Here is a 16084-nt window from a genome sequence, read left to right on the forward strand (position 1 = left end):
TGTATCAGCGTAGGTAAACACTTATCGACGCTCAAGAGGCAGTGGTAGAATCCAAAAAAAAAAAAAAAATCGAAAGAAAAAAACATATTTTCTCCGCTATATGTAACCATTTCATAAAATACTATCATTAATGATTTATTGGAATAGCTTACTTGAACTTTTCGTTATATGCAGGAATTTCGGATGACGGATACGTCATACGAAGTAAGTGACACATTTTTTACTTGATAGATTTGTTTTTATTGTATTTTACTGATTCAGTGATACGTTGCAACACTTGCTGTAAAAACATTAACGCAACTGTGGATTTTTGACGCCATTGTTCAATGGTGGTCAAAAAATCGAATATAATGCACGGTTTCATTTTTAAAATGGTCTCTTTGCGTTCTCCTAAGCCATTCTTCCATTCTTCGGAGGCGTAGTTCGTCCTGGATTGAAGTATGCTGTAAGGCTTTGTAGAGCTTACCTAACAGAGGGACATAAACTTGGTTGAGGGAGTGCAGAAAATAGAGCTACGCTTGCTCTTGTTGGCACACAAATCTTGAACTATGAAGAAAACTTGATTTCTTGAATATGTTTACTTTGGAAGAACGCAGGTGTCAGGGGGATAGATATGGTCGAAGCGTTCAAAATTTTCAACTGGATGGGATAAGATGGACCTAAGATAGATAAGATGGATAGGTTTCTAATATACCGTCAATTAGCTGCTATGGCAAGGGGACACCAGTACCGTTTAGTACGTGATGATTCCAGGTTATGGTGTCATAGGGAGGTTTGCTCTAATAGCTAATAAATAGTTCATAAATTTGAAGTCGTGATTATTAGAAATCCATTTTTTATGGGAATCTACTTTCAGCCACACCGTTGGGCAATTTGTCTGTTGTGGTCTTTGCGTTTGTATTCAAGAACATTATTTGTTTGTAATTTGAAAAAAAATTAACCAGGATGTCAATCGATTTCATTCAAGAGCAAAGGAAACTATCGTTCAGTATACGAATATTTACAAAAGATATGAAGATTGTTTTTTGTTTAGAAAACAACTTAATTAGAAAATTATTGCCAATATATTTTTGAAAATCACCAATTCGTAATCTTGCACATGCCCTATGCGTATTGACATCTTTTGCACGTAAACATACGGCTTTTCGAATCACATCGGCCTGCGTTTGTTTGGTGCCTTGCGATGTGAATTTGCACAGCCCACCATCTGTGAAAAAAGTCCTTAATCCGCGTTCTCTCGTCACAATAAAGTAAACTCTTGCCGATAACCGTTGCTAGATCTGTGGAACTTTTGTTACAAATGTCATGAGGTAGTATCAAGCTTCGTAGAGATGAGCGAGAAACTTTTAATAAAGCTGAAATTGTGGGATGAAGGAAGCTCGTGCAGGCAAAGGCGCTGGAGAAGAGTCCGCATCCGTCATGTTGGCCCTAAGATTTTGAATTGATTTTAAATGGCGCGACATCTGGATGAACTAAACTATTTTCTTAATCTCAATTCACACATTTCAGAGCCGAATTTTGACGTTTGTTTGGAAAATGTAGGTGCAGATCCTAGGCTGTATACTCACAAAGGTGTAGGTGTATGACGTACATCGTTCATCTACGGATGGTAAATAAAACTGTAGAATCGCTAATTTCATATGATCAATTGCTGCTAACGTGATCTCAATTAGCCTATGATTTAAACGTCCTTCCATACTGATCTTCGATACGGATCTGAGAGCTATAAATAGTATATCACACTCACCAAATAAGTAGAGTTCATTTGAAGAATCGTAGAACGGATACAGTTGAACCGTACTGTAAATTGACACACTTAAAAAGGCATAGCCAAATGTTCTTTAGCCATAGGAGAAGAGTCCGCATCCGTCATGTTGGCCCTAAGATTTTGAATTGATTTTAAATGGCGCGACATCTGGATGAACTAAACTATTTTCTTAATCTCAATTCACACATTTCAGAGCCGAATTTTGACGTTTGTTTGGAAAATGTAGGTGCAGATCCTAGGCTGTATACTCACAAAGGTGTAGGTGTATGACGTACATCGTTCATCTACGGATGGTAAATAAAACTGTAGAATCGCTAATTTCATATGATCAATTGCTGCTAACGTGATCTCAATTAGCCTATGATTTAAACGTCCTTCCATACTGATCTTCGATACGGATCTGAGAGCTATAAATAGTATATCACACTCACCAAATAAGTAGAGTTCATTTGAAGAATCGTAGAACGGATACAGTTGAACCGTACTGTAAATTGACACACTTAAAAAGGCATAGCCAAATGTTCTTTAGCCATAGGTATATTTTATAAGGATGTACAGAACTTAGTACCCCAGCTATTGGACTTTCGTCGGAAACGTTTTCACCTATAACATCAACCAAAAGTTGTTTCACATAATAAAGGCCCAGAATACCAACATACACAGTAAAAATTCTACTGGAATAGACACAGTTGGCTCCCCACTTTTAAAAAGAAAACATTGTGTCGAGTATCGTTTGATGATGACTGCCCTGAGACACATTTAGGACTCTTTTTACCAGTTTCAACTTTCCAACCTCACCCCAGTGTGCTTATATTCAAATCCGATATGAATACATATCTAATGTTTTGTTTTGCAGTTGCTGTTGGTTGTAGAAAAAGGAATTCTGAAGGTGAGTAGAAAATATTAAATTTATGATTCTTACCAAAATTCGAAAAAAACGACATCTGTTAGCCATAAGAATTGCAACTCCGGAGTGTATCGGTAACATTTTTCTTCCATCAAGCAAGTTACTTGATGAGTTATTTTAAGCCCCGTTCACATGGGAATAGAAAAAGTGGGTTTAAAACCTACTTCAAGAGTAGTATTGGTTTCACCAATGGCTGCTTTCCATTTCTTTCCTTACGAAAGAAAAAAGTCGTCAAGCGCGTGCTTGAACTCCCAATCCTACCGTAATATTTGTTCATGTGAACGGGGCTTTAGTATTTGCGGATATTTATTATTTAAACACACATATGAAGACTTCATTTTCTTATGACTTCTCTTTGCTTTTGCAGGTCAAACTCCATATGTGAAACTATTTCCAGACAGTTTTTCAAAGGATAATTATACGCGAGTAACTGAATATGACTTGAATATTAATCAACTTCAAAAGGGAGTTCAGCAAGTAGATCCAAATTCACGAACTAGATATTCACACACAAAGTATCAGCTGCATCCACAAATAGACAGCGCAATGCACCAGCCACATTCACAAACTGGTGACCTCAATCACCACACATATCACCAAACAGATGGCTCAGTACATCATCCGCAAACAGGTGGTCCAATGCATCATCGGAATTCATACTCAGGTGGTCCAATGCACCACCAGAATCCACAAACAGGTGGTTCAACGCATCATCAGAAACCACAAACAGGTGGCTCAATGCATCATATGAATCCACAAACAGGTGACTCAATGCGTAATATGAATCCGCAAACAGGTGGCTCAGTGCATCATATGAATCAACAAACAGGTGATCTAATAAATAATCAATATCCACAAACAGATTTCTCAATGCATCCGCATCAAGCAGGTATGTCACTACATCATCAGAATTCACAAACAGGTGGCCCCATGCATCAGCAGAATCCACAAACAGGTGGCTCAATGCATCACTATAATTTTCAAACAGGTGATTCGATGCATCATCTGATTCCACAAATAGGTGGTCCAATTAACCCGATCCAAACAGGTGGATCAATACATCATAAATATCCACAAGCAGAGTCAATGCATCAGCCTCACATTGGAAGTGCGATTCCCGATCCACAACCACAAACAGGGGATACAATGTCCAATCTTAATCCAGGAATAGGGGGTACAGCTGGAATGGAACATCCAGTAATCCAGCCAGCTTACCAATCCGAATATCTGCAAGGTTCCCAAATTCCCATTCCAGGATATCCATTCAACCAACCTTCACAGATCGGCCATCCATTCGAAAATCAAATTTTAGACACAGGGTATCCGTTCAAACATTCAGCAATGGTATATCCTCAAGTTTATCCCATTCCAGAGAAAGGGCATCCATCCATACAGCCACCTTTGCCAATCGTGTATCAGCAAGGTTATCCGATTTCTGCAAGTGGATATCCACAAGCTAATTTCCCTAAAGTGGATTCACAAGTACCTCCTCCAATAAATCGTGCGGTGCATCCCGTGCCTCCAAAAATACCACCAGCGGTGCCAACATATCCATTCGCTTCTCATCAGATCGGATCAAACATTCATGGTAATTATACATCCCCTCTCTTTCTACGTTCAACTACGTACTGCTGGTTGTGTAATAATTTCATGTCAGCGCTCGAAATCACCATTAAGCGCACGGTGCTTCGATATAGTGTATAATTTCTGTATTCCCAAACTCGTGAAGTGATTAAAACAGAAGGTTTCAGATGGTGCGGTGCAGACAGTATTTTTTGATATTTAGAGAATTTTGATGTTTCCTCAAATACAAATACAAAATCAGAACCCCCAACAGGCAAAATTCCCCACCAAGGTAGCTGTAAAAAAGGAAAATATAAAAAATAATATTAGAAAAAATACCATAAAATATGGTTGCCAAAACCTAAATACAGCTACCCAAAAATAATACAAATACTAGCACAAAAGCAATGACATCCAAATTGCCCAACGAGGTAAAATAGGTGCACATAAAAATATGGATGTCAAATATAACTAAAATGCAGCATCTCAATATGTATGCATATATCTCCAAGAAAATAATAATGATAATAAATAATGAGGAGTGTGTGCACTATTAAAAAAGATTATGGTTTTCTTACCCAAGTATGGATAGCTTCTCGATTTATCTCACTATGTCTATCGTACTTCATTTTAAACGTATCACTTGTGTTAGAACTCAAGACCCTCGTAGTTAAGCTATTAGATTTATTGACAATCCTAATGGAGGAAAATATTCCTGCGACACCACAACCTGGAATTGTCCTTTACTAAACGATACTGGTGTCCTGCCATGTCGAAGCTGTTTACTGACGGCGTGTGAATAATTTATCATGTGACCCCCATGCTATCCAAATCATTGAAAACTTCAAACACTTTAATCATATCCCCCACGACGTCATTGCTCTTTCAATGTAAACATTTGCAAAAAAAATCTAGTCTATCTTCATGGATTAAGTCCCGTGTGTAACTAAGAGCACGTTTCTCTTCTCTGCACCCCCTTGACCAAGTCAATGTCCCCGAAATCTTACGGCATATTCCAGTCCTGGACGAACTACGCCTCGAAAAAGAGGAACAGTGACTTTGGAAGAACGCGAGGAGACTGTTTTTAAGAATGAAACCAATCATTCTATTCGAATTTTTTTTACCACCACCGAACAATGTTCAGAAAACCTGAGCCGCTTGCCAATGAGAATTCCTAAATCGGTGACCCTAGTTCAGCGTTTCTCAATCTTGCAGTATTTGCGACCCAATTTTTAATCATAATTTCCATACCCCCCCCCCCCCTTCATGAAATTTTTGGAACTTTCAAATGTAATATTACATTCAAATAATTTGCTGAAAATTACTTTTATCAACTTATTTTAAACGAAAATAAAACAATCTTTCCTCTGAGAAAGTCAAGAAAATACTGAACAATATGGGATGTATTCTAATTATTAAATACATTGTGCAGTACTGAAAAAGTCCTATTTGAAGTGTATTATATCAGTGCAAATGCGAATTTTATTTTTTATTATCTTATAATGCATTTTGTTTTGCTTTCCTTTCAGAGTGAAATAATCATTTTATTAAATAATAAATATTTCTTTCGATATGCTAGCGCCCCCCTTTCAGTACGGCCACCTCAGGTTGAGAATCGCTGCCCTAGTTGCATCCGTGATAGACCTTTCAACCCATAAGTGAAACGTGGATTGTTAGGAAAGAAATGAACGCTGACCATGCTTCCATTTATGCTATCCTTCAAAAAAAAAAATTAGTCTTAAAATCTTTCGTTATTTACCAATGTTAGACAGTTACTCTGAGTAATTATATCAAAAGATCTCCAATCCCTTTGCGTAATATGCACATGGTCGAATGGGGCGCAGAGAAGAGCCACGTGCGGTCTTGCTGGTACACTGGGCTTAAGCTACGAAAATATGGTCTTGAATATGTCTGTTCACATGAAAGAACGCAAATGCCAAGGGAATATTGTTGAAGTTTTTTAAAAATTTTCAACAAGATGGATAGGATGAACCATGAGTTAGTTACTTATACAACCTCAGTCGAGTGCTTCGGCAAGAGGACACCGATATCGTTTAGTAAAGGACAATTCCAGGCTAAAGAGTGTCAACTAAACTTGTCTCCGCCCCTGTAAGTTATCGTTCTCAGGTTACAATATCATGTAGGAGGCTAAAGAGTGTACTCTCCTTCCTCCCTTAATCACAAATATTTCTGTACTTAAGATCGCAATTGGTCCGTAGAGCTGCTTTTGCAATGGCGTTCCTATAGTGACGGCAAATATTTGGCGTAAAAAAAAAGCACTTTCCTTCAATTCTTGATGAGTTTCTTTCACTTAACCAGATTCCAAATTCTCAAGGGATCTATGAAACTTATTATACATTAAAAGAAAAACCCTAGTTCGCGATAGATATACATTAGTCAGTTCAATTCTAATGTCTGAAAATGGCTGAATAGCAAAAATGCAGAATTTTAATTAATGGAAAAAAGTCATGTTTTAGAATTAAAAGAATGGAGAGCTATTGAACATTTTGCAACCAGTTATGTAGGACAGAAAAAAAGAATTGTTCAATTTTTTACCCTTATCCGTTTACCATATTTCCTGTTGAAGAAAACGAGATGTATTGCCACCGCGCTTGCAAACGGGACTTCCTTAGGGTATAGTTGTCATTCGGCTGTTGTTATTCCCGATGTGATCACATTAAGCGGGGCGGAATGCATTTGTTTGCTCGTGTTTGTTGCTCTTATTTCTGGTTACTGTATTTTAATTGCACTTGACATCCAATATAGCATTTCCATGGGATTTGAAAATTTTATGGATATTTTCCTCATTGGATATTTTGCCTGTTGTGGCCTTGATATTTGTATTGGATAATTTAAGGGTTTTTGACCGTGTTAAAAGGAATGAGATTCTTTATAATTCTTCACCTGATGATAAAATAATTTGGTACTATAAGTTCCCGCTAATAACTACAAAAAATTCTAAATATATATCAGATTTCAATTTGATTGATTCTTTTGTTTTTTTTCTACCACCTTCCATAAGGTTATCAAAAAGACACCATGTGGTTAGCGATAGAGATTCCGGATATACCGCAACCGTATTGTCCTCTGATTCATATGGATGGCAGCAAGGTCTTCGGTGTGTGGCAAAACTTCAGCTTGTAAGTGATTTCTAATCAATGGTCAGCTATCACGTATTGGCTTCAAAACAATACAGAATATTGTTTCAATACAATTATACAAATTCCTCAATGAATATACAGGGCAGGGTTGAATTTCTTCCGGGACAGTGGAAGAAACCGGATGAAATGGAAGAAACTTAAAAAAATGTGCATTAATTACCATTTAGTTGAAGTACACATAATTAATAGGTACTTGTTATTTCACCTAATTTTTGGTTGTGAAATATCAAATACGTTTTAAAAACAATATTTTCTTAATACTTAATTATAAATATCTTACCAAGATGTGCAACGTAAAAAAGTATGAAGTATCAGTTTTGATTCTTGGGAAAAACCTATTATTGTCAGGGCATTTTTTGCTGCAGTTTTTTTCCAGCAATGGCAAAACCTCGCCAACTCAAAAAATGCATTAATGCTTATAGTAAAGTTCAGCGAGAAGTGTGTGTTTGTGTTTGAAACTTTCTTATTTACATTAAAAAAATATACAAATGCACAGTATTGCCTCACATGCATAAATGGGGGGAAAATTCAATTTTTGCCATTTGGCAAAAACTTGTAGGATAATACAATTGAAAGCCGACGTAGATGAACCCAGAATTGCAAAAGAACCACGGCTATACGCGTTTCGGAACTATATGAAGTTCCTTCATCAGTATAGCAGAAACAAGGAAAAAAACTCCTCTACAACGCTGTTGTAGACGAAAGAGTCGAATTCAAAATCACCTTCCATAAGAATTCCATTTTTGAATTCGACTCTTTCGTCTACAACAGCGAGTAACTCCCGCTATAAGGAGTTTTTTCTTTGTTTCTGCTATACTGATGAAGGAACTTCATATAGTTCCGAAACGCGTATAGCCGGGGTTCTTTTGCAATTTTGGGTTCATCTACGTCAGCTTTCAATTGTATTATCTAACCCAAAAGGTAATTTATTTCTACTAGTAGGATAGTTTTACCGGTTTTACCAACTATGCCAAAAAACTCGCAAACCTTGTAAAAAAGTGATGTGTATGTGAAGTTGAATATCTGAAATTCTCATAAAGCTGTGATTGTGTTTAAATGCTTCTAAGTTGTTCTGCAAATTCAGCAGGTTTAAAAAAGACTATGTATGTTTTTGGATTCACTCACTCATCATTGGAACAGCTTAATGACTATCAAAACAAAAAAAAGGTTTTCTTACACAATGTTGCATTGAACTGATGAAAGTGAACAATTCACTTTAAAGTGGTTACATTTTTTGTCAATAATAGTAATTTGAAGTTCATAAATAAATAAAGCACTCTTTATTCAATGCAACTAATAAAACCTTTGAAAATTGATACTATATTAACATTACTGTTAATAAAAATCCTCCCGTAACAGCAGTAAGTAAGCTTATGACTGCATGATTATGAAAGAAAATAATTTTTTAGAAATCTATTTCTTCCTTCTGTTTTCTCCATGGTTTTCTCCAACTCGGAAGGAGCTTCCTAATCTTGGCAGTGACATACCTGATGAACATGGTAGATACGTCGAATTTCTTTCAAGCACCCTTTAAAGTTCTGCAGAACACAAAAGAATTTCCTCGTCTTTTGCATTCATTCATTCTAAGCTGAGAATTCGATTATACAGCATACAATTGCTAAAAACACTTTTGTTTTTCAATTTTGCAATACGATGATTTTTATAATATTCACTGGTATTTTGTAATTACCATTTGTAATAATGATCTGTTTTGTAACGATCTTTAAAATAAGATAAAAATTTTCATTTTCCAATAGTGTGGAAAAGATCAGTGTCATTTAATAAATCAATAATTTTTCTACCTGTTTTATTACTTGAAAAAGTTAAAAATAATTTTTTCAATCAGATTCAAATTAGGTGAATGAATTTTAAACTTTCAATGCAATTTCACAAGGTCTGATGAAAAGCTTCAGCTAGATATGTGATCTTGGTCAAAGGACTGATATTATTTTTATAAGTGACTAGCTATAATACCCGGCGCTGCCCGGGTTTTCTTCAATGAGGCTTTTTTGGATCACGTGATATCTCCCTCTGTTTTTCTTGAGGGACATACAAACCGTGTCCAAGTTAACCAATATGGCGACCTGCGCGATTCATGAAATAAACAAATATAGATTTACACAGAAACGTAGAAATGAATATATATTTTTCTTTTTTTAAAGGACGCTAGGTATTTCGATCCCGCCCCCCCCCCCCGAACTTCAAGTTATCCAACTGTCTGTTCCAGCTTCCAAAAATCCTTAGTTAAAGCTGTGGAATTTTTTCGATGCACTTTTCACGGGCCCATAACTAATTAAAATATCCTAACCCACATGAATTTATGCAAATAAATATCAAAAGAGACAATATGGAGACATTAATTTTCATACTTGAGAAGATATAAATCAAATCAATGATATTGCTCGAATATCCAACTCAAAAGTATAGGTTTGGCTAATTACTTCGTATTTAATCTCCTGGGCTTCGTATATCTCTAAGCGAACTGAATAGTTCAAAAATCGAGAATTCAATACAATTTTCAAAATTATTGATGGGTCGGAAAATCCCACTAATTTCCTCATTTCTACAGTAAAATCCACAATTTTAGCACTGATTTCTAGGAGGATCACCCTTTTCCTGACTCTCAAAGCGATGCTGATGATGATTATGACGTCTATTCAAAAAGCCTCATTACTGAGAGTATATTGAAAATGTGGCAAACCATTATAAAGGCATAAACTATTATACATATACTAACAGGATTAAAGAAGTGACAAACCATTGTAAAGGCATATACACGTCTGAAACGCATTGCTAGGGAACCACGGTAACCAAAGTAAACGTTCGGAAAGTGATTGTTGAGGCCCAAAAACCATTGTTGCCGGACAGTTTTTTTGCCCGTTTGGGACATTTGCCCTGGTCTGACGAAATTTTAAAGTAGCCTATCGTTCAAGTCGGGTTCCATTTGGTATATATGCAAAATTTGGTGACGATCGATCTAAAATTGTAGATTTGTATAGAGGACATACACACACACAGACACACAGACAGACACACAGAAAATCAATTTTATATATATAGATAGATTTTACATGTGTATAGTTGAATTGTCATAGGCCTAATTCAAAATTATTACAAAGTGTTAAAATGTAATTCCATATTTTACATTGCAGTGCAAATTATGAATACGGAAGGAAGACTTGTTTGTTCCGCTTAAAAGAAGCAGGGTCGGCAGTTTTTTTCCAAGCGGAAGAAACTGTCCAACTCTTCAAAAGACTGATGCAGCTATTAATTTGCATACATAATTAAATTAATAAAATTAAATTTACTTGATGTTATAAAAAATATACATTTGCTATATCAAAAGCATAAATTCTAACTTATATGACAAATTATTGAAGGAAAACTAGTTTCTTCCGACCGGTTTTTTTCGCTTCGGAAGAAACTGCCTAACCCTGATACAGGGTGTCCTGTAAGTCAATTTAGCATTTATCTCATAAACCGTTCGTCCTAGAAGTATGGTTATAATTACAAATTTTGTTAATTCCATTTTTAATTCGGTTGCTATATTTTTGAAATATATGACATCCATATGTTTATGGGCATCTTTTTCTCAGCCACCTCGTTGAGAATTTTTCCTGTTGTGGCGTTGTATTTGTATTTGTATAAAAATGCTCAAAATCGGTTCAAAAATCACTCTGTACTAGTTTTGAGAGAAAAAAATATAGCGTGTCATAAAATAAAAAAATCTAAGATTTTAAACGTCTCCGACCTTCTAACTTCCAATTAGAAAGTTGTTCTCGTCTTTCTGAGGTAAAAAATTCCGTGTTTCTAAGTATAATCCAGTATTCGCTGAGACATTTGATTTCAATAAACGGAAAAAGTTTGGGAAAGAACATCAAAGAACAACTAATTAAAAAAGCTTGTTTCTCACGTTTATGCTGTTCTTTTCCAACTTTTCCCAGGTTTTTGAATTCAAATACTTATATATCGAATATTGCACTTAGAATCGAGACATTTGTTTGTTCGCCTTAAAGGGGACGATGAACGATTTTCTTGTTGGAAGTTAGATGACCCAGGGTGGCACACAGGTTTATTTTAATTTTATGACGCACTATATTTGCACTCTTGAACGTGGTACAGAGGGATTTTTGAACACATTTTGAACATTTTTTTTCAAATTAAAACCATACGCACCCATTAGGACGGACTCGCATGATATTCCATATAATTTAAAAGACTTTTTATCTTCCACCGGCTATAATTTGTTTTCTTGCTTAAGACGCAGTCAAACTTGGTGATAACCATCTCAGCAGTTGTAACGACACCTCGGCTATAGCATCAATAATCGGTGGTCCAAGATGATTCCCATAGAGACAAATGTTTATAAGCATTACTTATAACGTCAGTGAAAACAGAACAAAATCGCATATAGTGAGAGTTTCCGTCGCTTTTATGGCATTTCCCAAGAAATTCCTGGAACATTAAGGAAATGTTCGTCGGTTGTTCTATAGACGCCTAACGATAAAAAAAAAAAAGATTTATTTCATATTTCATGGACGCCCCGACCTGCTTATTGATATGAACTGTATACGGAACATCCCTGTATTTCCCCAGTGTAATTTCGCTCAACGTTTTTTTTTTTTAATATGAAAATGTCCCGTTTGCCAATGAAATTTGTTTTGCATCATTGTCTGTACTGAAATCTGGAATGGAGATAATATACATTACTCACAAGTTAATTAAATTCTGAATTAATTTGATTATAAATGCAAATATTCCCCTGCCAAATTTGTCATTTTCATTTTTTGGTAAAATACATTTTTGTCCACTGCACACATTTACTTAACACTTTATTTTCCGCCAAGGGTAATTTATACACGATAAATGGCGATTTCAACGACTTTTGGTGACATTTTCGGTGAAAGTTGGCAATGTGCGCTATGTGTGATCGATTTTGCATTAATCATACTTCGAAAGTCTTGGAAACGTTAACCTCGGTCAGCCGTGTTGTTGGGCATTTTGCCTGTTGTGACCTTGTATAAGTATTTATGATGATGAAATTTCGTGGAATCTGATGTCATTATACCTGAGTTTGACTGTATATAACCACTGAATTATCTGAAAAAAGTTTGTGTGATGCTTATTAACTGATTAAAAAATAATCCTTATGAATTTACAATAGATAAACCGCACTATATTACTTTTCAGATCCTTTTTTCAAAAATGCAAAGAATATTACCGTCCTGCCAATGGCTACAACGAGTTCCCATCGTTTATGTTCGACTTGAAAACTGTATCATGGAGGAATTCTATAACAGATTGCCGTAAGATGGTCAATACATAATATGTATTCATTTTGCCACTAATGTATTGGGTTTGGTTAGCCATGAATAAAGTCTCCTCTTGCTTTATATTTCATTTGAAATCCAATTCTATGAACCAACTGATCAAGTTTTTTGGCTATTTAGTGTATGCCAGAAGAGTGGTATATCAAGAAAATGGCATACACACATATGGACTAGATGCACTCCGCCTTACATCCTTTAAAACTTTTAAGACCTTGCATTGGGTCTTTCATGTACCATGGAAACCCGTTTATCTGAACTAGTTTGGACAGGAATTAACGAAAAATTGACACTCTAATGTGTGAAGTTAATATTTTAAATATATATATATTTATATATATTATATATATATATATATTATAGTAAATATATATTATATTAAATATATATATATATATATTTTAAATTTTGATATAGTGGGCATCCCTGGGTGTTTGATAAGAGTTATAGACCTAATAGTTTCGTTTTTTCAGAGCTGAATGAACGAGTTCAGAAGCCCGGGATTCATGAATGTTTGTAGCCCTTTCAATTTCTCTAACCTTTTCCGTGATGCATTAGAAATCACTATGCCCTTTGTAGAGGTTATTTAAATTGCGGCCTTTAAAGGAGGCGAGATATCTCGTCAATGCTGTTGAGAGGGTTGAAAATTCTTTTCAGAGGAACACCGAATAGAATCGTGAATAACAAATCAAAATTAAATCTGAATGAAGAGGAAGATATGATAATTGATAATGAATAAAAACAAGCAATGAAATTTGAGAATTCTGTTTGACTATGTGTTGCGGACATTTCGTTCGTTTGATAATTTATTGATTAATCAGTTTCGAATCAAACTGAAAACTAATGTAATCACAATGAATTAAACCCGCAACACCCTTTTGTTTCCTAATGCATGCAGTAGGTTTTGCGGAATGTTCCAAATAGAAATCCAATTATGGTTAACCCTGTTTTTACGAAAATTAATTAACCATCCCTGGTATGAAAAAATACTGTCTTTTTGATAAATATTTAAACTATCATTACAAATGTGGACTAATGTTTATATTTTATTTCTTCTTTGCACAGAACCTTTCTTGCCAATTAGCTATAGAAGTGAAAAAGGTAAATTTTTCTTTATGATATTTTTGGCGGGGAAAATTTGCATTGATTTCTTAATACGATTTGCATTTACACGGGTTGTATTTTCTTCTTTAAAAGCGATGTACAGGTGTAGGCCTACATAATTTAAGTTACACCAATTCAGAGCTGTCTGTATCAATGAATTCATCAGAATCTCTTTTTTTTTTTTGGTGAACTCTGGAAACTTTAAAAATGTCTTAACCCCCTTCTGTTTTTGACGTAGTACTGTGAATCCACAACGATACTCGATATAACAACAAATCCCTCTACAACGATATTATTGCAAATCTTGTTGAGAATTGTTTATAGTCTGATGCTAAACTCCACACTTGCCTATAGCATAGTCTCCCAAACTGTTACTTCCATCGTCTTTAAGAAGTTTTTATACCCATCGCCCCCCCCCCCCCCAAATTCATGTCAGCTCATAGGATCTTATACAAAAATCATAGATTCTACCACCCCTTTGGACCATTCCATCGCGCCGAGGGCGATATTGCCTACTTTGGGAAATACTGACCTATAGTTGAATGGCACACTCCTGTCAATACAACAATACCCTTCACTACGATAAATATACCCTTCACTCTCTATAACGATATGTTTTGAGGAAATATTAAGATATTTTGTACTTCTTTAAAAGTTTCTACATGCATATCAGTGGCAGCTAACTGAATTTTAACAGTTTTTCTCATCCCAATACATAAAAAAAAACATATTTTCTGGGTTTTGTGCCAAGGTGAACTCGCAAAGAAAAACCATTCATTGAAAATTGTCTCATTCGCTTTATTGGAGCGTTTGGGATGTTTCATAGTTTCCTGATTGATACTTACAGCTGTAGACAGCTCAGAATTCTTGATCTTTAATTATGCGCGCACTGCGCTATTATTCTAATAGCCATTTTTTTTGGGATATTGCGCTCGGATATGTTTAGTTACAATATTTCTCGAGTTAGCCATTATTGAAAAGTTTGCGCAGCGTAGCTTTTCTGTATGTATTTACTGGTTTTTTTTCCACCTAGATGGCGAGGAATTAGAGGAATATGATTATGATGATAAAGTCAAGCGCGAGAAACGTGAAGGTAATATATGTTTAAGTATATCAATGTATATATTTACATTTCACATTTTATACTGTGCAGCGCCCAGGCTATTTCTGCAATTTCCAATTTTAGCCATCGTCCATATAAAGAGTTCAACGCTATCGGGTGCTTTATTATGCATATAAAAACTACAATGTATAACGTGCCCCACGATATAACTCATTAAAGAAATTGCAAATAGTAAAAATTCACAATTAAAGAAAAAAATAAAAAAATAGCAAAAAAAAAAATGTTTCGAGTTCATGGCTTTGTAGCCCATTCTTGTTTACCGTGGTCAGGCCAGTTCCTGGACCCCGTCTACTCTTCTCGGCCTGGTGGCTTGGATGTGTCCTTCATGTAGCCAGCCCAAGGGCTAGGCCACATCTCTCCCTTCTTGATGGCTCTAACGAGCCCTCTACCGTGGCCAGGCCAGGTTCTCGATATAACGATACTCTGTGGGACGAAGAAAACTTTCGTTGTATAAGGGTTATCAAAAGGTAACTTCCTATGTACTATCATCAGGTACCAAAAATTCCATGCTGTTGTTAGAATCTCTTCCGTTGATAGCACAGTACCACGATTATTTGCATTTATTAGTACGTATTTATTCTCACACAGTAACGAATTCTAATCAATTACTTGATGCATAACATTCAGTTACGGTATTCTCCCGCATTGGTCGGCATGACGAGAAGCTTGAATCACAGATTCTGGAAAATTCTTAAATGTCTTTACTTTAAAAACAACCGTCGAGTTCGCTGAATGTATAACTTTATCCTTTCCCACGTAATTACAAAGCTTACATCCTTAGTTATACTAGTAGAATGAGCAAACAGTGATTGATAAAGACGATAGAAAAACGTTACGAAGAGCAGAGCTTCTGATGAAACTGCGTTCTCCCCGCCAACTAACTCGCACAGTTTGATACTGTGCAACTCAAAAATGTTACGTGTAAATGAATCACTTTCCTTTTAATAATAGAGTAATAAATTGTTCACATTATAATCAATTTTTATACATTGGAAAAATCGTTGAATTTCTTGATGAAAACCTGTTTTCTGCGCTTTTTTTCGCCGACAGGTTGGAAGATAAACATCATATTATAAAGTTATGAGCAATTATCAATGATTTCTAAACGAAAGAAATCATTTCAGTGGAAAA

At 35.5% G+C, this 16084-nt stretch overlaps 1 protein-coding gene across 1 annotated transcript in view; it reads left to right on the top strand.

Annotated features, from left to right (window-relative positions):
- The window catches only part of LOC149085698 (uncharacterized), a 134783-nt gene that overhangs the window by 81255 nt on the left and 37444 nt on the right, over nt 1-16084 (top strand). Inside the window, exons 6-9 of the mRNA XM_089232395.1 lie at nt 2625-2657; nt 3043-3564; nt 3664-4263; nt 14864-14923. Coding sequence (XP_089088521.1) covers nt 2625-2657; nt 3043-3564; nt 3664-4263; nt 14864-14923 — 1215 coding nt within the window. The remainder of the gene's footprint in view (nt 1-2624; nt 2658-3042; nt 3565-3663; nt 4264-14863; nt 14924-16084) is intronic.

The sequence above is a fragment of the Pholcus phalangioides genome, unplaced genomic scaffold, assembly GCF_987345545.1.
Source record: "Pholcus phalangioides strain wild (caught in Gottingen) unplaced genomic scaffold, Ppha-v1.0 ptg000005l_1, whole genome shotgun sequence".
NCBI lineage: Eukaryota > Metazoa > Arthropoda > Arachnida > Araneae > Pholcidae > Pholcus > Pholcus phalangioides.